Here is a 26288-nt window from a genome sequence, read left to right on the forward strand (position 1 = left end):
TGGTCCTTGTTCCTCTGCAAGACGGTGCGAGTTCCCTGTATCCATCTGTGTTGGGTGAGTCGGAGATCTCCAGCCTCAAATGGAAAATGTGTGTTTGCACAATTAGCGTGGCCCCTTCCTTCCCTGGGAGCAGAATGGTTTATTGATTTCTGTGGCCCACTCACCCCCACCTATTCAGCAATAATGACCCTTCCACCTCAACTCTAAATCATCTCAGCCTGCCTTGCCCGTAAGCCCTCTAATCTTTTTGAGTTGTTGGTATTTAGGCTCGTGGAGGTTTATGATCTGTCGGCACTGGCTGCTGAAATGCTTTATTTATCCATAGGCTGGGCCACACAGGGAGCGTCCTTATTCTGGTATCATGTTCAGGATGCTGTAGTTAAGGGTTGTGTCAGCACTTCCATGCACAAACCTTGTTATTCAGGGGTTTTGCAATTCTGTGGAAAAGAAAACCAGCGACCTGGCACGGCAAGGGGAGGCTCAGAGGCATACATGAAAGCCCAACAACCCTCTGCCCATTTAGGGATTATTAGATGGGCAACCTCTTTCCTCGAGGAAAATAGCCAAAAACATCCTCCTCCTTTGGTTTGATTTTGTGAAAAGAAAACCCTCTTTTGTGTGCTTGTATTGGGGTCGGATGGGGAGAACACAGTGAGGTAGGACACTGGCTGGAATCCTCTCCGGATACTTAAAAAATAAACATCCAGGGGTGTGGAACAGAGCTGCCTTCTCCTCGGAACACCCCGGGGTGTGCAGGGGCTGGGGAGGCAGCTGCTCCCTTCACCCTCTTCGTCCAGCCCCACGCCCGCCCGGCACTGCAGCCCTCGGAACAGTAGGTGATGGGGTTTGTAAATGCGATTTATTGCCTGTTAGTGCAGGAGCTTGTGGGCTTATAAATTACTCGGAGATTTCTTGATAATAGAGGGAGCGTGGTATAAACAGGAGAGATAATAGGGCTTGAGAATGTATTTCAAAGCACTTTTGGGGAAGAAGTTCCATGGCTGCTGGCAGGTATGGGGCGATCCTAGCTGTGCTGGAGGAAGAGCCTTTACAGAACAACCCAGCCAGGATATTTTTTATTGCTCTCTCTAAATGCTGATGGGTTTTGTGGTGCTCCATAGAGCAGCCTGGAGCAGAGTTGACAACTCAGAGTGAAAATGCTCCTCAAGCCCACTGGCCCAGGACAGCAGGCTGGGGCTGTCGTTGGGGGGAACTCGTGTAAGCAGAATTGATCAGTCCACAAGCAGGAGCAGGCAGTGGCGAAGCACTGAAGAGAGCCCACAAGAAAGATGGAGAGAGACTATTTACAAGGGTATGTAGTAACAGGACAAGGGGGGAATGGCTTCGTACTGACAGAGAGTAGGTTTAGATTGGATATTAGGAAAAAATTCTTTACTATGAGAGTGGTGAGGCCCTGGCACAGGTTGCCCAGAGAAGCTGTGGCTGCTCCATCTCTGGAAGTGTCCAAGGCCAGGCTGGACAGGGCTTGGAGCAACCTGGTCTAATGAAAGGTGTCCCTGTCCGTGGCAGGGGGGTGGGACTGGGTGATCTTTAAGGTCCCTTCCAACCCAGACCATTCTGTGATTCTGTGATTCCTCAACTAGGGGACCCTGTGGCAGCAGGATTTTCACAGAGGGAAACCAGGAGCACCAAATAGATGCTCGACTCTTTTTTTAGCAGGTACCAAGCTGGTGTGACTGGCAGCCCTCAGTTGCTGCTCCAAAGCCATTTTTCTCATGTCTGGGATGGTGCCAGCAAGTCTTGCAGGACTGTGCCAATGTGTAGAGCAGGCTGAGAGCAGCAGCGAGGGGACCGGAGTATTGTTGTGGGGAGGGCAGTAATGAATTGGGAGATGCAGGAGCACATCTCCTCAAATGTGCCTTGGGTTTAGGTCGCTTCAGTGCTTACTTCCCTCTCAGTTTGCTATGACCACGTCTGGCAGGGGCAGGAGGGAAAGGGTTGGCACCTTCTCTGCAGGCTTGTGAGAGCTCCAGGCTTGGTGAGGAGCGTCTTGGGTGCCAGTGCTGGAACAGAGGTGGTGCCTATCTCTTCTTTTTCCCTTGAAGCTTTCAGAGCTGGCCATACACTTTGTTCACAGAATACAAACATTTTTTAACATCTTGGTTTTACGTTGGGGATGTTTTTGATGTGAAGTCACGCTTTCTGATCATTGCAGGAAGTTCTGCATCTCAGACCATGTTTACAGGTAGTGCCACCCTAGGGAAATGATAGGAAATAGAAAAGATTGTTAATAATGACTATAATTGATTGAGTTTTGCTAAATAGAAGTGGGTCTTTTGAGGTAAATTGATTTGAATAGATTTATTTAAAGCACGTAGGACATTTACAAATGGAATTTGGTTCTGTCCACCTCCTATGTCGCCAAGGCTCCCATGGGGTTCATCTGGGAGTTCATGGAACATCCAGAGAGCTCCATCCTGCCTTACAGTTCACGAAATAGGTTTTGCAAGGCAAGCAAAGCATAAAGCAAGATCAAAAGAAAATATCTCCATTACGGAGACAAAGGAAATCTTGCATCTTAAGTTTCAAATAACTGATCAAATTACTAATCAAAATCACCTCTGAAAAGCCCTATTCCAGAAATAGCTTGCAAGACTTGCGTGAAGAAAGACATTTCTCATGTACATAGGCAGGGATCTATGCAGGAGCAACTCTAATATTGCAAGTACTTGGTCACAGTAACTTTGGAAGAGAAAGAGGAAGCAATGAAACTTGTCAGCAATGGGTTGGCAAAGTGGGCAACTGAAATGGGGAAAAGGTGTTTGAAGGACAAGGGGCAGCTCATCTCCATGGCAGTCATTTCACAAATTGCCATTTAGTTTCAGGTGATTTGCTGCCCTACTCCACTTTTCACCCTGACTGCTCTTCCTCAACACTGGTGCCCCAGGATCTTGCCTTTAAGAGGCCTCAGTGGGTTCCAGGAGCTCCAGTACAATTCCAGTTCCTGGGAATTGTTCTGCTGCTGGATTGTGCTGTGCTGTTGTCCCCATTCCCTTCCCTCTCCTGCTCAGGAGCCTCCAATGTCGTTTCCACACCTAAGTCTGCCTTGGGCACAGCAGTGCTGGGCACCTCTTGGCCCCTGCAGTTACAGGGCAGATGGATCTTATGTCATCTCTGTCCCCTTTCTGAAAATTTTGGGGTTTGGTACAGCTGTGTACGTTGCTCTTTTAAAAAGCAAGGGTTGTGCCCCTGGCTCTTGCAACAGTATCTGAAGTTAGAGCTTATCTAATAGTCAATTTGGATATGGTGGGTGATGTCCAAGGACAGAGAACATGTCATTACATACTGCCAGCATCCTTGACACATGAGAAATGGAGGGGAAAAAATAAATGCCCATTGGTGGTTGGTATTTTATTGGGTTTTTAGACCCGAGGAGAAGTCACTGTATCTCTGAATCATAGCTTGAAATTTGCAGAGATGTTCACATACAACTCTTTTTCCTGTTTTGACTCTAAAGGCCTAAAAGCTCTGGATCAGCCTGGGTAAGGGCAGGTCCACAGTGACCCCTGGCCATGTGTCAGCCACATTGGGCCACACAAGCCCTGCTCTCACAGGCTTTGTTTCACTGGGTCAGCATGGAGAGCCCAGAAAGCCCATCCCCAAGCTAGGCATCCCCCCTGCATGTTGGAATTAAGCCCTGAAAGTGAGATCAGCCCAGAGAGACCAGACTTTTCCCCCTCAGTAACTAATAGTAGTAGGCTGGTGTTGAGGAGACCTGTAACCATGGAGGCTGCTGTGTATTTCCCAGTTTCCAGTGGTGGTTTGATAGTTTCCATAACATGGATTTGATACTTGCTCTAACCTTGCAAGTCTCCCTTCAGAGCAGTGCTGTTGGAGACTGTGGGAGTGAAGAAGCAGCTTGGTTGAATGATGGAGAAGACAAGCCTGAAGTGTAGTAGGGGAGGGTTCAGACTATGGGAGGGATTTTGAGTCTCAAACAGCTAATGTCAGCCATCCTAGCAGCAGGCATGAAAAAAGTGGAAACAGGCTAGTGGGGGTGAACCAGGGCAGAAGTGAGGTACCAGCAGCACAAGTGTTCCCAGCTGAATGACTCCTGCAATTTCAGTAAATCCCCTGAATGACCTCCAGTTATTGTTAGATGGATTAACCTCCCTGTCCTTGGGCACAACCATTTTCTTATATTCCAGCATGGTGTAGAGGCTGCCAAATCATGGGATGAGTGAGCAGGGACATCTGAGGAGGTCCCTGTCCTTGGCATCATTCCTGCAGAGGGTCACTGAGTGTTATCTTGCCAGAATGAGCAGGACTGGGACCAATTGGAGTTTAGTAAAAGGTTTCCAGAGAGGAAATGTGATAGAGGAGAAGTGGTCTGGGATAATTCAATCAAGTCCCCAGGCATCTCTGCTGAATAAGCTGTGGGCTTTTGGAGAAGCCACCTCTCACGTGAGGTCAGTTCTTGGGAGCTGCTGTGGAGACAGTTGTTAGCCACATCTCTGTTTGCTTTGCAAATGCAGTGCAAAAAGGTATTTTGGGAATCCTGCCCTGAACTGGTGTGCACTGCTCGGCAGTTGCCGGGTTTTACCCTAGAGGGAGTTGCTTTTCTGCAGTGGGAGCAGGGATCTGTGTGTTCCTTGGAGGATGTCAGGGGTCCGGGATGAAAGGAGCTCCCAGGATAAGTATGGGATCTGCTGCGGTGCTGCCCCTGCAAATGTTTATTCCGTTTTGGGGAGGTTGGTCTCTGATGATATTCCTTCTCCTTCTGATGGCAGCGTTTCCTGAGTATCCTTTGGGTTTTCCATGTCTTGTGCTTTTGCTCCTGTTTTTGTGGAGGTCTTGTCTGTGCTGGTATTGAGCAGAGGAGCAGGTCACCTTGAACCTGGCGGGCCTGTGCTTTAAACTGGCGTTTTAAGCCCTCGCGACAAATGACTCTGCCTTTTTCCAGGGTTTGGAAAACCCCTGACCAGTTTCAGGGGAGTGGGCTTGGGGTTTCCATTCTGCCCTGCTGCTGTGGCCAAATGGGTTTGCAGCTGGAGCATCTGCCCTGGCAAGAGGTTGCTGCTGGTGGAGGGAAGGGGAGAAAAGGTCAGGAGTGCTTTGAACCTGGCAGGTTTGTCAGCAATTGGGCTCAGGTCTCGTTTGAAGAGACAGACAAATTGCTGGTAAGTATTTTTAGTGGGGTGCTGCAGCTTTTGTTCCAGGAGCATCCTGCTGGGAGCACTGACCTGGTCTTCACTGCAGCCCCACCTGCCAAGCCAGGCTCCTCCACTGCGGTGTGTGAAACAGGGCGAGGAGCGGAGGGTGCTGGGCACAGACCGTGTGCTCAGCCAGCAGCACCCTGGGGGAGGGGGGCAGACCCTCACCCTTGTTTCTCACCTTTGCAGAGCTCCCCGTGCCTTGGGCAAAGGCTTTTAAGTTGCTCAGGAGTAAGTTGGCTGCTAGGTCTGCTGCAAAAAGGGCCTCCTCCTCCACGCACGCTGGGTGGGTGATGCACACAGGGTGCTGCACTGCTGCTGCGCCGGGGACCACGTTCACTCCTCCTGTGTTTTGGGCTGGTGAGACTTAACGGTTTTCTCTCAAGGTTTTATTTCTTGAATGCCTGTTTCAACTGCTTGAAACCACTAGCAGACAACTCTTTGCAACAGGCTGAATTGCAGAATGGGTTTAATTCCTGCATATCAGGGCAGTTTATTTCAGCAAGAAAAGTTTTGTTGTGTTAAGGTAGCGAAGGCAGTTGTAGCATGCCAAGCTCCCTGATCCGCGGTCTCACAGGGGTTGATTGGAGTTGTTCTGCAAAGCCTGCTGTAGATTTCTTTTCAGCAACACTCATGCAGTGAGGAGGGATATGGGCATGAAACCACTTCTGAGAAATATGTGTGTCCTGGTGTGAGCAGCGAGGAGTGGTGGCAGCAGGACAGGGCCATTCGGGGGTGCAGGGTTGACTGTGGCGCATGCGAAGTCTGAAGGACGTTGCCACTGATCAGCAGAGCAAATGAATATGGAAACTTGCCCCTGAGCAGAGAGTGCACCCTGTGGGAGGCATGGCAGGAAGGGGGGGAATTGTTTTGGGTTTTGGTTTGCCCTCACTGAACTTGATAGCATTGGAAATGACTGTGGTGAAGTGGCAGCGATGGGAGCTTAGCCCATCCCCAGCAAAACCACCTGGAAGAAACCACGGCAGATTTCAACCATAGAGGGGGATATTTTGAAGAGCTAAGGGTTGAGGAAGCAGTAATTTTTGTAGATCAGGACTGTGAGAGCTGCTGGGAGTGTAACACATCATCCAGAGCCGATCCTCTCTTTTCTCCATGGGCTCTGTGTCTCAGGGTGAGTTTGATCTTCATGGTAGGATGTGTCAGGGAAGTTTAGGTTGGATCTGAGGAAAAGGTTCTTCCCCCAGAGGGTGGTTGGGCACTGACCAGGCTCCCCAGGGCAGTGGGCACAGCACCAAACCTGCCAGAGCTCAAGGAGTGTTTGGACAATGCTCTCAGGGATGGGGTGGGATTGTTGGGGTGTCCTGGGCAGGGCCAGGAGCTGGACTCAATGATCCCTGTGGGTCCCTTCCAGGTCAGAGCATTCTGTGATTCTGTGTCCAGAGCAATGCACATGCAGGGAGGTCTCGGGGCTGTGGAGGTGTGAGGGTTTCTGCTGGCACCAAGACTTGGGTTGCCATGATCAGACACCATCCACGTCCAAGCCGGGCAGGTACAAGGAAGTGCTGTCCAGGAATACCTGGCACCAAAGGGGTGAGACCTGAGTGGGTGATTGGACTGGGAGATGGCAGGTGGGGCAGTGTCTGGAACGTGGGGGTTTCACCCTGTCCCTGGATGGCTCTGCCAAGGTCTAAGGTGAGTGGCAGAGTTAAATAAACAGTTAAATTAACAGAGTTAAATAAACAGTCCAGCTTATTGCTATGTTTTCTCCAATAAAAAAAAATTAAACAGTGCAGTAGTAAATGAGAATGTTGTACATTTTGGAAAACTGGGTGCTGAACATGGGAACAAATTTGGAGCCCTGGAACCCAGCCTGTCCAAATTCTGTCTGTTGAGTTTGACAGCTCCAGCATTAATGCTTGCAAGCTCCTGTAGCCCAGGCTGCACAGAGCTGCCCCATGGAAGCCTGAGGTGACCTCATGAAACCACCATGGAAATTTAATGGATTCAGTAAGCATGAGAGGAATATGTTGAGCTGTTTGTTTGATTTTAATGTCCTCTAATTTTCCTTCTGCTTATCTCTTGAAACTCTTGTTCTTATTATTTTGGAATCATCACATTGTTTCCCAAAAATACAGTTCGCTAAGATATGGTTGGATTCTTTTTCAAATGAAAAGCAGTGGATTTTGTGGGAGGGAGTTGTAGCACTCAAGCAGAGCTGAACTGCTTTGCACTGACGCGGGCCCTGAGTTGCCCTGCACCGGCGTCTCCCCCTGAGACAAAATCACATGAATAAGCACAATTTCGAGTCAGGATCTGTCATATCACTGATATCAGAGATGTCCTATGAGACCACAGGGACATTTTAAAGCTCTGTCACGGTCTTGTGTCCCAGTTTGGGAATCGTGGACAGGACAACCAGAGCCGCTTGACAAACACACGTCAGCGTGTGCATCTCCCACACGGAGCATCTCCGTTCTCCCCTGGAGACCTCGGTCGACAGGCAGTTGGCCAAGGGTTGGAGCTGCAGAACCGAGCACCTGCAGTTCCCTTTGGGTCCATGGGGACCTGCAGTGACCCTCCGAAATCCAGTACTGGGGGAGATGAGGTGCCAAAGCTGGAGTGGTCATATCTGTGTGGTGTCAGGTCGGACCGTCCTTCCAGCGCTGACCTCCCTCTCAAGCCCTGGGCAGCGGCTCTGGGAGGCAACACATTGCCAGTCACAGTGGAAGTCAGAAGGACCACCCAGTTCTGATAAGGGCAATTTAAAAAGGAAGGGGAAGATTGTGAAAAGAGGGGCAAAGAGGCACAAAGGGAAGAAAAAAACACCCCACTGCCGAACAAAACTGAAGATCAAGACTGCTGTTAAACACACTGCCTGCGAGGGAGGTCTCACCGTGCCTTTTCTAATCTAGAGCCAGCCAGGATTGTATTAACAGCTTCAACGCAATGGAACAAATTAATCCCTGATGTAATTGAAATCGGTGAGGTCTCACAATAGGTGAGTTTGACCCAGTGGGATAGAAATAGAACAAGTATTGGAATGAAGGAGTGAAACGAAGTCACACTGTTCAGCCATTGGTATTTCATTCCTAGAAACAAAGGCCAGACAAATGCAGAGAATACATGGCTCTGCTGGGCATGGTTGAAAGCTGCTCAATAATATCAAGCTTTGAAGGGATATTTCTATGTGGAGAGGAAGTATATAGCAGAGATATAACAAGCATTAAAAAAGAAAGAAAGACAAAGAAAGAAAGGAAGAAAGAAAGAGCCCTGCTTGCTCCTTGCCTGATGGATTGCTGTGGTAAAATAACACCAGCCCTTAACTAAACGAAACAAAAAAAAAAGGATATATTTCAACTGGAGAAAATAATAAAAAGACTTAAGATCTGAATTGTACTTCTGGAGACTCAAAACTGTCGAGAGCTCGTGGCAAGTGGTGGCGTCCTGCAGATCTCCCTCAGCTGAGATGCACGGGGTTGTTTGCTTTGGTCAGCACAGGTAGCAGGAACTGGTCCCAGCTGGGAAAGAGCTGCCTTTGTGTGCTGGGAGGGGGCTCTGTCTTGGCCCCTTTGGTGCTGCTGCACCACAACACAGCACAGGTGCCAGAGGGTGGACTGGCTTGTTAGGGCTGCTGAGCTGCGGCTGCTCGTGGGGATGGATGGCAGTAATAATGTGACCTAGGGGCTGCTGGCAGTGGCCTGGTTCTGAGTTGGTGAGAACAGGCAGATGCAGGTGGAGATGGGGAGGATGGGGGTGGTGGGGCATTTGAGAGCTGCACTGCAGCACTTGGGCAGCGCTCTGGTGACAAGCTGTGCAGTGTGGGCAGCGCTGACTGGACGGCTGGGGTTCTAAAAGCCATTAATCAAGGCTGAAATCCTGCTCCTCCTCAGAATTAACCATTTCCCAGGGTGGAGCAAGTTTAAAATGTCACCATCTCACCAATAGTGTGTTTTCACAGTTCTGGCTACGGCTCATTCCATTATTAAAAGGGGAAACTTGTTTTTTTTGAAGGTGGCATCATCTTTCTCTAGAAAACGGTCAAATACTGGCTGATGGGCCATAAAACATTCATTTCCTGAAACTCTCAGGTTCCAGTTTTTTGGCACTCCATCCTCCCTTCCTCCTGGTTTCATACCAGGTTCAGTGACACTGTGTCTGCCACCTGAAGGTGGATGGATGCGTTGCTTTAGCAGTGATCCATGGCTTGGACAGCTGGTGGGATCTCAGGAGCTGCTGGGGAGTGTGGCTGAGCAATAGCTGTATTTCTCAGAGGCTGTGTGTTTCGGAAAGAACAGAGGTCTGACACTACCTGAGGAGATTTAATCTAACTCTGAATGTAGCAGGCAGCTCTCTGGAGGAAAAGAGGCTTCGTTTGCAGAACAGCTTTTGGATCCAAGTATGTGTCACCTCACTGAGTTGTATGTCCCCTTTTCCAAGCCCTGGAAACATCTTCCCTTTGGTTCTTATTTAACATATCTGAAATTCAAAGGGACGGGCGGGCTTGACCCCCTTATCACCCCATTTCCTTCTCCTTTCCAGCTCCATCCCTGCAAGCACTTCAATTAAGAGTGAGCAAACTGCCTTGAATTTCACATACTGCAGCAACTTGAAAACACTCAAGTCCAAGCCATGAGGGGCTCAGTTCCAGAGCCTATCTGTGCAGGAGCAGGGAGAGCTCTAGGTTTTTCGCTGTGATGGGCCAACATCTCCTGCATGGGCCCATGCCAAGGGAGAGCTTGGCACCCGTCCTCTTTGCAGGCAGGAGCCCCTCTGTGACGAGGGGAGGTGGAGATGGTCTGTTCTTGGCTTTCTTCATGCTGCAGCATGGTGAAATGGAGGTTGGGAAGAGAGCAGAGAAGGGGAATAGCCTGAATGCATTGCAAGGAGAAGCACAAGGGGCAAAAGTATTATTCAAGCTGAAGGACACTGTTACTGAAAGTGTCATGGTTTAGGAACGATACCCCCCAGTTTAGTTTTTCCACTGAGACTCTCCAAACCACACTGCCCTCCCTCCTCCTACCCCTCCTTTGTACCCCCTCCTCCCCCGTGTGTGGCCAGAGAGGAGAACTGGAGGCACAAAAGGTTGAGATAAGAACAATTTACTGGAAACAGCAATGAGATAAGAAAAGGACCAGTAACAGCAACAGTATTAACAGCAAAAGTGTACGAAAGAGAAAGTGGCTCACATGCAAAATGCTCACCAGCCTGACTCAACACAACCACAGCTGGTGCCAGCCTGCCCCGCTGCCCCCTGAGGACCCCCTTCTCCTCAGAAGAGAGTCTCTTCCTCCTGCCCTTGGCAATGACATGAGGTGGTATAGCCTAATATTTGGGTCCTGGCCACACCCCCTCCTGGTTACTGCAAAAAATTTAACCCTGTCCTGGCTGGAACCAGGACATAGAGTAAACAAATGTAAACTGGAGGTAAATATACGAGGTAGAAAATGAAGGCAGATAATATTAGTGAAGTGTTTCTGAAACAGATTTCTAAGGAATCAAAGACAAAAATGGTTCATGTCCTAATTTGTGGACAATCTGTAAAGTGGTACAGCTCTTGTGGAGTGAGATCTTTTGGCCTCTGGGTTTTTAATGGGACATTCGTGCGTGTCCAATGGAATATTTTTTCTCACCAAAAAGAAAAATCAAAAAATGTTTCAAGTGAGGTACTTTGTAAATGCCATTGGTGGAATCTTTTGCGGAATCTCATATCTGCATCATTTTGAACAACTGCTTCCACGGTGCACCGTGCTGCCCTTTCTCAGTGCATCCCAGAGGGTGCGCAGTCACCAACCACAGTGACATCTCCCAAGTGCAACTTGGGAGTGCAACTTAGCTTTTTGGATATTTACTTTCTAAGGAAAAAATAGTTTTCCATGGGCAGCAGGAGGAAACAAACACCAAAGTAAATCTCTAAGTTCTGTTGTTTTGCAAGGCTTAGCTGCATTGGTGTGATTCTGGCACTCTTGTGCCATAGCCTCTCTCCCACTGAACGTGCAGAGCTTCACTCTGAAGTGCCCACTCCCTTCACTCTGGTTTCCTTCTGCATATCTGAACGTGGAGCTGCTTTGCATTAAATGAATTTCTAATTTGTGCTTCTAAGCCCAAAGAAGTGACTACGCCCAAGCAGTGCCCATCCACTTCTGCCTGGCTCTGGACTAGGCTCTGTAACACAAAGGTAACAATATCTTGGCTATGGATTGACTTTGCAGCTAAGTGGAGGAAAAAGCAGCAAATAAGGAGTGCATTGTGTTTCACTGTATGCTGAGGATGGCTGTCATGGTGAGCTAGCAAACCCTTCTGTAATTGGCATACAGGAATTTTGCCAAAGTCATGGAAGCAAAGTGGTTTGTTACTTGCCTTTGAGGACTTGAGAAAGATCTGTCTTGGATATCCTCTTGTTGACCTTATCAAGTTGACTTTCATGTGTTTAGAAGGTCATGGAGAAAATCATTAATATTGGGTTGATTTGATGGCTGAAAGGTAATAAGTATTTCCTGCTTATCAGATGGGGTTTGAGAGGACTTTGAATAGCATGATTTGTTTATCTTTTGCAATCGGTACGGCCCTTAGCGAGAGGGATTTTGTATTCCTGATTCAGCTGGGGGAATAACAAATGGTTTGCTCTCTATTGAGGCTTGGAGGCTCCGTAGCATAAATAGCAAAAACATCAGGAAATTCTGAAGTCCAGCTCCCAGCTAACTTGGCCATGTTGTGGGCCTTGGACATCTCATGCTGTAATGCTTTATGACATGAACAACAACAGATTAACATCCCCTGTTACTGGAAAGCTCAAAGTAGAAAATCCTAAGTGCATGGAGGTTGATTGGGTGGAAAGCCAAATCCTGTGAATGTGGCTTGGCACAGTGGGGATTTCATTGACCTTGGTGGGGCTGGGCTTGCTCTCTGTTCACACGAGGCATCCACGAGTGCGGAGATGGGGCACAGCCTGTGCGGGACTGACACCACTGCTGTCGGAGGCTTTTCTTGGATTGCTGTGTGGTAAAACCTTGGGTGGCATCAGCAAAATGGTCTTTCCCTCACCCTGTGTCTGGGATTTAACAAATAGGGGAGTCATTCTTTAAGCTGAAGGATTGTTGTAAAGCCATTTAAAATGAAACTACTCATTGTGTAAGAATCATTTGGCAAAAAATCACTGGAAAATCTCCCATGTGGACTTGCTGAAGACAGATGTCGTTTCTGCTTCTGGTGGCTGTTTGGAAAGGAGGTAGGACTAAATGCACCTACCTTGAATGATTGGACAAGGACAACAGAGGAGGGAGAGCTGCTTCTTTTCAGTTGTGAGGTGTTTCTGATGCATCAGTGGCTTGAGGTGATAGTTGTTTTTTAAAGGAATGCTGTTTATTCTCTTGCATAAGCTCTGTATTGCCAAGTGTGTTTTTAGGATGTCTTTGTAGCTGTATATTATCACTGAAAGGTGTAGTGACAAATAACTAATAAATGGATAAGGAACTGATGGAAAACAGAAAGAGAGCAAGAGTGAAAATTAAACCAAATTTGATGCTCTGATTTAACGACTGGGATTTTGCAGATCTGTTGCCAAAGAATGAGATGGAGTTATGTGAAACCACTATCCTGAGACGTTGAAGTTGTTGTGCATAGACAGAGACCCATGCCAGTTGCATAGATGCAAACCAGACCATAATACAACTTCAGATCCCACCAAAATGCTGGGGGAGTCCTGCCTCCTGTCCCTGGAGAATGTCCCACAGGGCGTGGTGCTGGTCAGGAGGCAGAAGGTGCAAGCAACTGTTCCCTTCAGCAATCTGGTGTGTGCAGCTCTGGATCCAGTCTGTGGGTTTTGCTGCCTACTGCGTGGACACGTGGATGATCAGATTGAAAGGTCAAAAAAAGATACCCTTTGTGTATGATATCTCTATAAGCAGCACAACATATCAACAGTAAAAAAAAAAGGAAAAAAAATCCTTTTGCTTTGGTGAACAGGAGTGAAAGCCCTTAAGTTTAAGGGACTTAAAGGCATTTCTGCATTTGTTTTTATGATTGTTATGGAAATATATTTGGGGGTGGATGTACTTGGTTTTAGGTGACCTTCTTGACTGAGTGTTGGCGATCAGTTGCTGAAGGAGACATATGTTCCTAATTTTTTTGAGATTTAGGGAAGAGAGTCTCTCTTATGGTATATATATAAAGGGACCTTTTTATCTCAGAGAAGTTCGCTGCTTGAGGGAGTGTGCTCTGTAGGGCAGGGATCCTGTGAGAGTGGATTTCAGCAGTGATCAAATAGGTTTTGTCTCATGAAATCACCACTGCGTGAAATTTTGTTTTCGGGTATTGATGCTCTCTGCTGCAGGCCAGATGCAGCCCAGGCTGGCACAGCTAATTCCCCTTGGCCACACTCCAGCAGAGCATCCTGTTTCCACAGAGTGGTTAATCATGAGTTTATCTTTAAACAGGCAGCTAAATCCGGGTGGTTTCACTGCTGCTGTGGACCACAGCTTCTTGGCCAGGGGACAGGTCAGCTGCGAGGGGAACCTGTAAGTGCGTTCTTCTTCCAGGATTTCTTTGCCTAGGTCAGAGCTGGGCCTGTTGCTGGAGAAGTGATGGACTGATACACACTTGGGCTGACTGTATTTCGGGGGTCAGTGTCACCTGCTGATTCCTGCATCAAGCTGCTGCTGGGCTTGGATGAAGTGATGGGCTGTGGGTGGTGCCAGCCACGGCTGGGGAGGAGGAGATGTCATCCCCCTGCGCTGCCAGGGGGATGTGCCCTTCTTGCAAAGCTTAAATAGCTGCTCTCAGGCAGGACAGTGGTGACAAACATGCGTAGGAGTGTTGGAGATGCGTGTGGGGCTGAGCACAGTGCAGGATGCTCCGTGGGTGCTCCCCAGTCCACCCAGGCACTGCAGCTGCGGGCTGGGGCCTCTGCAGTGTGAGTGCTCCCGAGACAATTAGAAGAGAATTAAAACATGTTTTCGAAAACAGATTGCCTTTTCTGTTGGGAGTTTCTAAGAAAGCAAAGCAACATGCCCTTCCCCCCACTTCAGATCCCACCTGTTTTGGTTTTTTTCCTAGAAAAATGTGAAATTCATTAACGTGGTGAAAGCAATGTAACGACGTCATCTTGATTTAAAATCTGTTTTAAATCTTAAAATGATGGAGCCAGAATTTTAACTGCAAATAGTCTTGCTTTGTGGGCATGAGGCAGACTGTCAGCATGATTGGAACATCTCTGGGCTTGGTAGTTTAACATCTCTTGCAACAATGGCATTTGAAAAGAAAGCAAGAAGACATGTAGGAAGGAAAAAAAAGACATTAATATTATTTCTGTCAAAAGCCAAGTCCTGCTTGCCATGGTGCCTGGAGAGAGCGGAGCGAGCAGAACTCAGCTCCATGCTGAAAGAACTCTGTCAGCATCCCACTGTGCCATCCTACCGTACCTTCTGGGCAGGTGCCATAGCTGCTTCTCCTCTCACATCCTCAGCGTTGGGTCACAGCTTCTGGCTGTGCTATTTTCTGACAGTGGGAAATATTGTAACCCTTGTAACTTCTGTCAACTCCATGAATGTCTGTTTAGACCTGGCATCACCCTGAGCCTCCCTTTGCCCAGCCTGTGCCCATGCCTTCAGCTCCCTACGGGCTTCTGACAGCAAAAAAGAGTTAAATCACTTTCCCTCCAAAAATTCAAATAGCAGAATCCAAGCATTTAGTAACGGCACCAAAGGCAATCGTGCAACATCACTGTGAACCTCATTGCTGTGGCCACTGTGCTGAACGTGGTGTTTTGGTTCAGGTTGCTTAGTGAAGGTCTGGTGCTGAGCAGCACTGCCGGCCTGAAGTTTTCCTCCCGCTGCAGGCCTGGTTGTCCCCTTGATAATTGAAAAGTTCTTTTGAGGTTTTGACTTTCAGGGAGTGTATGACTTCGAAGTATTTGCTGGTATGAGATGATATATGCAGGAGGCTGAAGTGGGGCTGTTTCATGTGTTGTGGCCACTTGCTCTTATGTGTTTTAGTCTGGAATAGATCTGAAGAAGGATTTATTGGCCTTTTTCATTTGCATCGCCTGCTCCCTCCCCACACTGATACATTAGAACACTTGCTTGCAGGCCAACAGGAGGACAAGAGTCCCATGTTTCTAAATGATTTATTGTCCTGTGAAGGGAGTCTGCTACCAAAATGTTGTCCATCTGTGAGTCTGGAGTGGGCAGCGTGGATGTTATGGTGCAGATGCTCCACAGATCACAGATGGACAGATCATGGAGCGATTTTTGGGCTTTCATACTGCTTGGGTGTGAAGTGCTTTAGGGTGCATGCTGCCCAGGCTCCCCTTTGGGAGGGCATCTTGAGAACATCTGTGCTGTCAGGTACTTGGACCTTGGGCAAGTCAGGATGACTCATGGAAGCAAAAGCGGGAATCCTGTTTTGGTGGTTTTTGAGAATAGTTAAGATAGGAAACTAAACAAAAAGTTTCTGGTAGTATTTTAAGGCTGTAGTGAACTAAGGTTAATTTACTGCATTGGCCAGAAGAGACAGATGAGGTGGCTGAGGCAATCACACCCCTGCTGATCATGGTGTGCAGTTGCACATGACTCTCACCACTCCTTGTGATCTCTCCCCAAGCCGTGGTCCAGTTGAGGTGGACAGAAATGCATTCACAGACGATCACCAGTGAGCTGGCTTCACTGAAGGGCAGAGCTGGTGAAACAGTTAAGCTGAAGAGTGCCTGTGACACTTTTATTGCAGTAGATTTCGTGCCTGTGCAAAGCTCAAGCCCAGTCTGCTAAGGGCAGCACAGATAGTTTTTCCTTTGACTCCTCCCTGGAGCTAATCTGGGGAATCAGTGCAGATGCTGAGGGTGATGCACCAAATCCCTGAGATGGGGTTGTCCATCCCCATTCTCCCGTCCGTGTCCATGTAACCTGGTAGAGGTTTTGCATATGCAATGGAGAGCCTAATTTATGGCCAGCATGGCTGACCAGGATTAAATCAATGCAGGGCCAGACAGAAGTTTTTATTCAAAAAAACCCCCGTTTGATTGCAAAACCCCAAGTTTGGTTTACTGTTGAGAGCCAGCTCTGGGTAGAGTTACACGCTGAGCGCCTGATACCGTGGCCACGGCTGTCAAGTGAAGGGCAGCCAAATCTGAGTCCTCGGCACCACGTGCCCCTTGGCAGGTTGGTGTGCAGTCCTGTCCAAGAGGCTTGTTGTGTTCATGGTCTGTTCTTTTCTCTCTCCCAACGACCCATCCCTCTCAGATGTTTGCTGCCGAGGAGAATGTGGATTTTCGGATACACGTGGAGAACCAGACGCGAGCGAGGGACGATGTAAGCAGGAAGCAGCTTCGGCTCTATCAACTCTACAGCAGGACAAGCGGGAAGCACATCCAAGTGCTCGGCAGGAGGATCAGTGCCAAAGGAGAAGACGGAGATAAATATGGTAAGAATATTTACTGGCATCCCCCAGACTGAAGGTCAAAGGCTTTAATCCAGCATGTTGTGCAAAGAACCTCTTGAGAGAAAAATAATAAGAGCAATAAAAAGCAGAATAAAAGGAAAAAAACCCTTTCCAGAATAAGAACATGAGGTTTGTTCTGTTGGAGCTGCCTCTCAGCTGCAGGCAGTTCCCAAAGTACTGCCTGCTCCAGTTTATTAGTGTATGATGGTGCTTGAAGAGAAAAATCTTTTTCTGCTCAAGGGATGGGTTAGGGTGTATCTTCTGCAATTCATAAATGATACCCAAATTGGTGATTGCAGAAGTCCTTTCCCCATGAACTTTGGGCTCGAGTTTGGGCAAACTCAGTACTTCAGTGAAGCACTCTCGTGTTTTCAGGTGGAGGGATATTTGGTTTGAGCTGAAATGAAGCAGTCCTTGGGAGCTTTGAGAGAGCTCAAGTTGAATCTCTGGGCATGTGGATCTTACAGGAAAACAAATACAGGTGCTATCAGCGCCTTCAACTCTTCTCATTGTGATTTGCACACAAGCAACATGCTGGAAATGCTGCTTGAGACCGAGTGACAAAAAAGTCTGTACTTCTGGTGTGTTTTGAGATGGTAGTGGTTGAGATGCTTTTGCTCACGTTGGTTGTTGTGAGGATTTTAGGGCTGTTCAGAACACTCATCCTGTTTCTCTTTGGGATGTACAGCCCCACATGTTCATGTATTGCTGCAGAGGGGGGTGTGCACGTTTATGTGTTCAGCTGGAGAGGAGGAGACTGAGGGGAGACCTCAGTGCAGTTCCAACTTCCTCCCGAGGGGCAGAGGAGGGGCAGGGACTGAGCTCTGCTCTGGGGGGGACCAGGGACAGCAGCCAGGGAATGGCTGGAGCTGTGTCAGGGCAGGCTCAGGTTTGATCTCAGGCAAAGGTTCTTCCCCCAGAGGCTGGTTGGGCACTGCCCAGGCTCCCCAGGGCAGTGGGCACAGCCCCAAGGCTGCCAGAGCTCCAGGAGGGTTTGGCTGATCCTCTGGGGCACAGGGGGTGACTGTTGGGGATGGGCCTGTGCAGGACCAGGAGTTGGACTCCACAATCCTTATGGGTCCCTTTCAACTCAGCATATTCTGTGATTCTGTGACCATTCATGTGAGATTGCTTTCATGTGCAGCACTGGTGAGGTGGAGTGCAGAATCTGGGAACGGTTTCATCCCTCAGGAAGCTTCAGGCCTGATGAGGCACAGGCTGTGCTGAGCACAGAGGGGAGCTCTGGCCACTGCTGAGGCAGAGGAGCAGCGTGAGCTGTGTCACAGGACGTGACAGCCAGAGAGCACCTGGCTGAAGTGAACCCCCACGGCCCTTGTGTGGAGTCACCCCATCTCTCAGGGAAAGCCCTGCCCTGAGATCTCATCAACCTTGTCCTTTGTCATTCCCAAATTTCCAGATAAAACAGGAGGGGAAAGTGCCACTTGGCTGCTAATTATTGTGTCACTTTATTGCATTCATTCTCATAAGGTTTGATATGTAAACGAATCGCTGGGTGCTGCTGCTGCCGCCCGGCAAGGCTCCTGCCCGCGGTGGCTGTCAGGTGCCGTGATGGAGTTTTCCTCTTCGTGAAAGAAGGCGGCATTTACAGTGGGTGCAGCAGGGAAGTGTGCCCGGGAGCAGCTGACAAGTGCTAATTTATGTGTCAAAGCCCATCTTGTCCCCTTCATACATATGCAATCGTGTCTGAACAACAAATCGGCGCGCAGGAGCGTGCTCGTGACCGATGGCGATGCTGCACCACGGCAGAGCCCGAGATTTCCCGTCTGGGGAGCTCCTGCTGCCTGCATCCCTGCTCGCCACCAAAGCCCCCCGCCGCTCCTGGTTGCTGGCGTCCTTCGAACAGCCCGGAGTGCTCCGGCCTTGGGGGCTGTTTGCCGACACCAGCCCCGGCTCCCTCCCCGCGCCTCCTCATCAAACTCCCTGAGGCGTCAGGCTGCGAAGCCTTCTCGTCCCTAGCCCTGCTGAAAGGTTATGGAAATCCGCTCATCGACCTGCTTGGCACGGGAACACTCAGAGCATGATAATCGGGGAGACAGTGAGGTGGGACACGGCGGTCCAGGATGTGACCACGCAGAGCTCCTCTCTGGGATAATGGAGGGGAGAGATGTCGGAGTTACTGGAGTGAGAACCATCTGTGTTACAGCCAAACCTGGACACAAAGGCAATGACACAGGGTTCATTATGTGCCAGGAACCCCTCCCCCCGAGGCATTATTATGGAGTAACCTTTGATCAAGACCAGAGAGAGGCTTAAACGGGGTCTGGGGATCTCAAGTCGCAAACTTTTGATCCACATCTCCGTCTTGCCCGTCGGGTCTGCATCTGGAGGAGGACACCTCTCCTCCCGTGCAGCAGACGGCTGTGTGTCCTCCTTGTTCTTTTCCTCTCCTTCCCTCTCTGTCTGCCTCCCTGCTGGCACGGTGTGCCAGAGCCAGGCCTCACTCCGGGGGTACCCACTGCCTCCTGGGTTGCATCGTCCTTGCAGACAGTGCAGCTCCCGCGGCTTCTGCACTGCCTGACCCCTGTCCCTCCTGGCGGGGAGGCGATGGTGGGGGTGCTGTGGGTTGATGGCCTAAGGATTACGGCTTGGGGAAGGCTTTGGGAGGACAGGCAAGAGCCAATGTCTGAGAAAAGGCAAGAGATGTGAGAAAAGGTGCCCGTGAGCTGGCTCCAGCCCTGAATTCTCTCAACAACTCAGTCCCATTAAGAGAAGATAACATCAGGCGAAGGCCACACAGGCTCAGAGTTCTCCTGGGGAACTCTGTCAGGTCCATAATGCTCATCACCAGCCATTAGCACTAGCCAGTTTTAAGGATAGGGGAGCTAATAACGTTTTAACACCTCTTTCCCCTCTCTTCCCATACATTCACAACCAGTTAAAGAACAGTGTCCAAGTGAAGAGATGCTTTTTTTCTTTGTCTTTTTTTTTTTTTTTTCACATACCTAACTTCCAAATGGCTGGCATGGGAGGGTTGTCCTGCCTTTGAAGGGAAGTTACTTTTATTACAAGGTTTTATTGACTTCTGTAAAACTTCTCACCTCTTGATTGCAGAGAGTGCCCAGAAAAGAAGGGAGGGGGCAGATCTCAGGCAGGGAATTGCTCCTTTCCAAGCAGCCACCACGAGTACGGCAGAATGAGCAGCCAGCCCTGGCTCAGGGAGGAACGATGCTGCAGGGCTGGAGGAATCCCCCTTGAATGTTTTATCCAGGTGTGCAAATGCCATGTGCAAGGAAAAATACATGCTCTGTAATGTATGGGTTTGCTGGCATAATAATTCCGATGTGTAATTTTTGGTTCATGCATTCTTTGGGATCAAGATCTGGCCCCGTGTGTCAGATTATTAAATGGCAAATTAAGTCAGTTAATAGAATTAATTGAATCGATGTAATCCTTTTAATCAGATGGATTTGATCCCTTCTCAGATGAATTAGAATCCATCAACAGATAAGTCAATTATTGGACTAAATTAAATCTAATAATAATGCCTGCTGCTCACAGCAACACTAATTAATCTAAATACACTTACCTATCTCCCAAGGTTGTTTTTTTTTAAAGGCTTAATTGATGTTCCTAAAGTGCTCTGAGATCTTTAGATAATAGAGGATCTATGTGAGCAAAATATTATCTCTTAACAGACTATAAACTAATTAAAAGACTGATCTATTTACAGATTGCATTTTTACTTTAATCTCTTCAACCTATTCAGAAGGAGTTTGCACTGGCCCAGAAAAACAATATTCCTGTTATAAGCTTATTATTACTTTACAGGTTCCTAAGTGGTCCTTTCATTCAGAAAATGAAAGGGGGAAGGGGGAAAAAACAACCATTAAAGTGCTGACAAAAAAAAGAAAAGGACCTGGAACCTTTATATTCTACCTCTGATAAATGGTACAGATAGGGAAGAGAGAGATCAGTGACCTGAAACCTTAGATCCTTTCATTTATTTTCATTTCACAAAAGGCAGAAGACATTCTATCCTGTTTGTTCATGATCTGTGTATCCGGCGCAGTTGGGGAGACAGAGCTCTCTTGGTTGGGTGAAGGCATTTTTTGCCTTATTTGTATTTCACAGCCATGGGATTTTTGGTTTAATTTGTCCCCAGCTACTGCTGTCCTGCGGGGCAACGAGCAGTGATAGCCATCGGCGGCGGAGAGGGGAGAGGTGTGAGAGCCCTTTACTGCCCTCCCGGTGGAGGTAGCCTTAATTTGCTTGGATGTCCTGAAGGCTGGGATGTGCTGGTAGGTACATTACTAGTCAGCGTGTTCCAGGTGGTATTTTGTCCATGGACCTATTCCATCACAATTTAAAAAACACTCTTGGCTCCCCCAGAAGGTTATAAACCCTCTATTTTATAAACCTTCTCATTTATCTGCCTTCTAGTCTGCAGCATAGAGGCTGTGTTTGAGGACACCCTGTGCAAGGGGCGGTGCACAGGTAGGATATCTCTCCTCAGCACCCCAGTGCTGGACCCTGAGCCAGTGACACCCCCTCAAACACTCCCCCTGGGTTCAGTGGGTTTTAGCCCAGGACTCCAGAGATGCTCCTGAGACAGGAGGTTTAGGGGGGTTAACAGACCATGGTTTGCCAGCAGTCGACACATCTGGGGTCAGGTAGATCAAGGAGGGAAGGAACCCCAAGAGGTTGTGTGCGTGCAAGATGCCAGGTGTTACCTCCACATGTCATGGGCGTGCTGGGGACAGAACACCCCGTACAGATGTGCTTTTTTGGGTGGTACAGAGAAAGCAAGGAGCTGGGGAAAAGGGGTGACTCCTTCCTGGGGCCACTCCAGCCTGGGTGGTGTGCTCCGCAGCTTGCAGACCCCACCTTCTGTTCAAGCTGGAGCTTCCATGAGATGCCAGTGGACCTGCCCATGGAGAGCACATTACAGCTGTCTAGACATCAGCCACACTCCATCCCGCCAGAGATTTCATTTGTGGTAGAAGTGGGCTCTGTTCCATGAGGAGGTGTAATATGTGTGGAAAATATTATTATAGCAGAATAGCCTCCTTTAATTGACTCTCAGTTTTGCAGGATTCCTTCCTAGGTTTGGGTAATCCTATGCTCTCCAGAATTAATGGCTGACATAGCACTTCTTCAGGCTTGGCAGCCTGACAGCTAATTTAGAACTCCCTAAACTCATTTCACTAATGACTCCCATTTGTTCTATCTCAAATCCTGGAAACAAATGCAAAATACCAGTGCCATTGTCCCATCTTTAGCAAGTCATTCTTTCCCCTCGGTGTTTCTGGCACCTGAACAGCAAGCTGCCTTGGGAAACCTGATTAACCCTTTCCCTTCCTGGAATAGTTTAAATTAATTTCGATCCCTCTCCTGGGAAGATCAGGAGGGAAAACTAAACTCATTGTGGCTGGAAGGCGCAGAATTTACCTGAAAGAAGGGGGGGAGATGTAGTCCAAGCAGCATTTGGGGTTTATGAAATATAGCCGTATTTCTGCATTTTTTCCACGTGTATTTCCAATCTGCTTTTCTTCCCAGGAACAGGTGCGTGCAAGGGGTTGTCTGCCGGTGCAGCTCAGCCCCAAATCCCTCATGAGCTGGGATTCACTTTGTAATTTATTCTGCTGAACCATCAGGATGGCTGTTTCCCATTTAACCAACGTATTGCTGCCTCCAGTCTCTTCCCATTACAGTTTTGACATGACGACAAGACAAATAAATTTTTTAAAAGACCTTTTATCTTCTAAACCATTTATTTTCACTTACTTAGCCCGGGGGCAGAGCTGACCTCAGCGTAAGGGATGATTATTCACCATGGCAGCTGTACAGTCATATGTGTCCTGGGGACTGGCCTGAGCTGGAGGAGCCTTCGCCATCCAGCTGCTGTGTTGTGGCTCTGGGCTTTTCCTTCTTGCCCAACAATCCCCAATACCTTTATTTTTTTTTCCTTGAAATATCTCCCCTTTTCATCTGCAGTGGAGCAGTGCCGAAGTTGTCCCTTGAAAGCAGGCGAGGAGATGAGCTGAAGCTCATGACTTTGTTCACCCATACACGGGGTAGGAGCTGGGGATGGAGCTGGGGATGGGGATAGAGCTTGGGCTGTGGATGGGGCAGGAGGTGGGGATGGGCTCCCAGCTTGCTCCGGGCAGTGAGGGGCCTCGGCTGCCCTCACCTTCCTGGTGGCTCTGAGAGGTTCCATTTAAAATACGCTGTAAGCATTTTATACAAACCATCTGTACATTGAAGACATTTTTAGTTTTTATTCTGCCGTATTCTGTGCCACGGTAAGGAAAAGGCTTGCTTAGGCAGGATGAGAAGTTACGGAAGAAAAATCCAAGCCTTTTGCTTTTTGAGTCATGACAAACCTGTTTTGTACAATGAATTTGTTGTCAGTTTCCTTTACTTTTGATTTTGGAAGCTGCTGTCCCAAGCTCCTGCTGCAGCCAGCTTCACACCTGAAGTCCATCTCTCTCTGCAGCAGTTCTTGTTTTGTACCTGCAGTAACAGCAGAACCTGTTGTTTATTTTCCCTCTGACATTACAGTGATTTTGGACTTCCCTACTTTTGGATCTTGAGATAATTTAAAGAGCCTTGACTTTCATGGAAAAAAAAAATCCCCTTTTAGCTCTGTGTCCAAACTTCAAGTCTCCATAACCACCGATCGGGGTTCGGAAAGCATAGGCCTGTCTGTCAGCAAATATTAGGACCCAGAAATAATGAGGAGGAGTAATTTAGAGGTCTGCTGATAATTTGTCATTTTAATTTCTTTGTGGAGCGGAAAGTTGAGCTACAAAGTGAAAAATCTTTATTTTCATGCAAGTCATAAAAGGGTTTTTGTTAACAGTTTGTGTGTATCTAATTCTGTGCTGTGATTTAAGTGTTCCCATTAGAAATGCAGAATAGGAAATAGGATCCCATCTGTGAGCAATTTAAGAGGAAGTGAGACAATGGAGTCGATTGCTGCTTCAGTTTAGATAATCAATACAAATATTATTAGTATAGTGATTTATCTTCTTAGACACTTTATGAAAATGTGAATGCCAGACCCTGAAGACAGGTCAATATGATGCTATCTGTTCCTGCCTTGCTGTGTTTATGGTGTTTTCCCATGAAGCTCAAGCAGCTGCTTTGCTATATGTTCTTCCCTGGCTGTGATGAAATAACACACACACAGTCTAAGGGCTTCCCATTCTCCTCTGTGACTCTGGAAATGCACTGTGTGTATTAGTTTAATGATTACTTTTATCTGAAATCTTTACTGGTGGCTGGGGGGGGATGGGGGGAGCTGATCTTTAAGGTCCGTCCCAACCCAAACCGTTCTGTGATTCTGTGATGAAGTTCTGGAAGAAGTTTGCATAATTTTAAATGTATTTCTAGGCCGTGAGCAATTCTGTACACAAACGCTGAGAGAGCTCCTTTGGGTTTATTGTAGTTTTTCTGTGTTGGTGTCTGTTATCAAGCCTTGTTTTGTGCTGAGATTTTCCCACATCTAAGCATTTGGCCAGTCATGAATTCAAGTCAGTTCTTGGGGTGCAATTAAAATTAAACCCTACAAATAGGCTAGCCTGCATTTTCAAAAGGATTTTTAATTACTTTTACATTGGAGAGGAAGGAAGGAAAACATTGTCAACAAATTCTCTTGTACATTTTGCCTTTGGCGTACATCACCGTGCATGATGTCAAGTGGCCAATGAGTTTTTTTCCTTCATAGGAAATGTTTGGAGGAAATTAAAAGTATCAATAACCCTATTAAGAACATGCCTAACTAAAGACAGGATGGGAAATGCAAATCTTGATGTGTACTTGAAGATACCATGGAACCTCTCTAGGTTGCTGTTTGAGATTCCTAAAGTCAGTAGCTTGCTTTGCTGGAGACTTAGTGGTGGTGGTGGCGGCCACATCACTCACCTGGAGCATCTCCTGCTCCACTTTGCCAAGCTTGGGTGGTGGGACACTGAGGCTGGATCCTCCAGACAGTGGAGACAGAAGGACCTTTGTTCCTCATGCATAACCAAGTTGCACGAATTTCATCCTCTCAAGTGTCCTTGTACGTCCCTTCCTCATCCCAGAGCAGGGGCTGCACGGTTCCCTGACCTCGTGGTGTGCCACTGGGATAAAAGCTTTGCAAATGGAGAGACACTAAAGAGATGGTGGTGACGGAGACCACATCGGTGGCCTCGTTAGGAGTAATTATTTGGTGGTTTTAGATGCTGTGAGACCATTCCTGTTTTCATATTGGGGTTTCCTCAAGAAAGGTGTTACATTTACAGAAAAATAAGGGACTTCAGTCACTCGGATTTCACCTCAGCTCTTCTAAAAACCAGGTAGTCAGGAATTTCCGCAGCTGTGAGGTGGAGCACAGCAAACATCAACAACGCCAGTAGCATTGCGTGGCTGTCTGGAAGAGCAGGGAAGTACCCAGGCCCCTACAAAACTGCACCGAGCCTCAGGCTCGGCGGAAAGGTGAAAAATAATGAAGCTGTGAAGAGGAGAAATTGCTGATGCATGACACTTGGAAATCTGTAAGAGTCTAAAAAGGGAGCTGAAAATACCCCCCAAAAATGACTATCTGTGGCTTGAACGAAATAGTGTCCGATCAGCATTCAGAAACCGCTGAATTCAGGCCGTTCCAATACTGGCATTTTCCAGAGTGCCTGCCAGTCAGATGCAGAGGAGAACACGTGTAGAGCGTCTGCGGTCTCAGCGCTCGCAAGAAGGGGAAGGCGAGTTGGAAGTAAAGGGAGTGAGAAGGCCCAGTAAAAAGATCCCCTATTTTTTCTTACAGTGAGGAAGAGCCAGCATTTTGGGGCTGAAGGGAGATGGTGGCGTGGCTCTCTGAGCATCCCTGTTAATGAGCTGTGTGTGCCAGCAATAAATAGCGCACACTTTGGTCCCTGATGAATTTTCGGTATTTTCTGAACGCCCATAACAGCCAATTCATGCTTTTATGATGATGTAGGAGCTGAGACCTTCTCGATGTCTCTTGAGCCTCATGTCCCTGACTTCTGCTGTAGTTGCTTTACTGATGCTACCTGGAGTGGCTGTGCTTGAAGAATGACTGGGCAGTGCTCAGATTTCTTTTACCCTCTTCTCTCCTGGCTGAAATGTGTGCCTCAGAGGTCTTCTCCTCCTCTGCCTTCGCAGCTGCCAAAAAGGGTGCCTTTCTTCCCAAAGCAATAAGAAAAATATCCTGCCATCTGCTGTGACCCTGCTGCCTTCTAGCTGTGATGCGTTCTGGCTCTTCTCCAACAACTGGATGGCAGCTGTGCTGGCTGAAAGGATCTGGTCCCAGGTCGCCCTGTGGAGAGGAGCCCTTGTTCTCTGATGCTGCTCAGCTGTTTCTGGATCTCATCCAAAAGCTGGGCTGGTGGGACAGAGAAGAAATGGATGTTGTGCCTGAGTGGCATGATGGTGACGCAAGCCTGTGACGCTTGAGCATATGGTAGGAGACATGTTTGTGATCCTGGCTTCGAGTTGGCGCGGCTGGCATGGTTTGGTTTATACCCGATGTTCTCAAGTGCTTTTGGAAGGACAAGCAGGAGAGGAAATGGGTGGTTGAATGTGAGAGGGGAGATGTAGCATCAAGGGACAGCCTCCGGAGGTGGTTAAGACCTCAGTGTAGAGAAGCAGCAGGGAAATAACAGGAATAGGATGGCATATAAACACCAGATAAATCTAGAAAATAATGTCTAAATGTCCTGAGTGCTTGGCTGTGGGCAGTTGCAAGGCTCACAATGTGTCCAC

At 48.1% G+C, this 26288-nt stretch overlaps 1 protein-coding gene across 2 annotated transcripts in view; it reads left to right on the forward strand.

Moving 5' to 3' along the window:
• Positions 1-26288, forward strand: part of FGF18 (fibroblast growth factor 18) — a 73553-nt gene that overhangs the window by 13674 nt on the left and 33591 nt on the right. For both annotated transcript variants that reach the window (XM_051793823.1, XM_051793822.1), the window contains exon 4: positions 16367-16547. In XM_051793823.1, coding sequence (XP_051649783.1) covers positions 16367-16547 — 181 coding nt within the window. The remainder of the gene's footprint in view (positions 1-16366; positions 16548-26288) is intronic.

The sequence above is a fragment of the Manacus candei genome, unplaced genomic scaffold, assembly GCF_025592945.1.
Source record: "Manacus candei isolate 608988 ecotype Guabito, Panama unplaced genomic scaffold, ASM2559294v1 h1tg000037l, whole genome shotgun sequence".
Taxonomy (NCBI): domain Eukaryota; kingdom Metazoa; phylum Chordata; class Aves; order Passeriformes; family Pipridae; genus Manacus; species Manacus candei.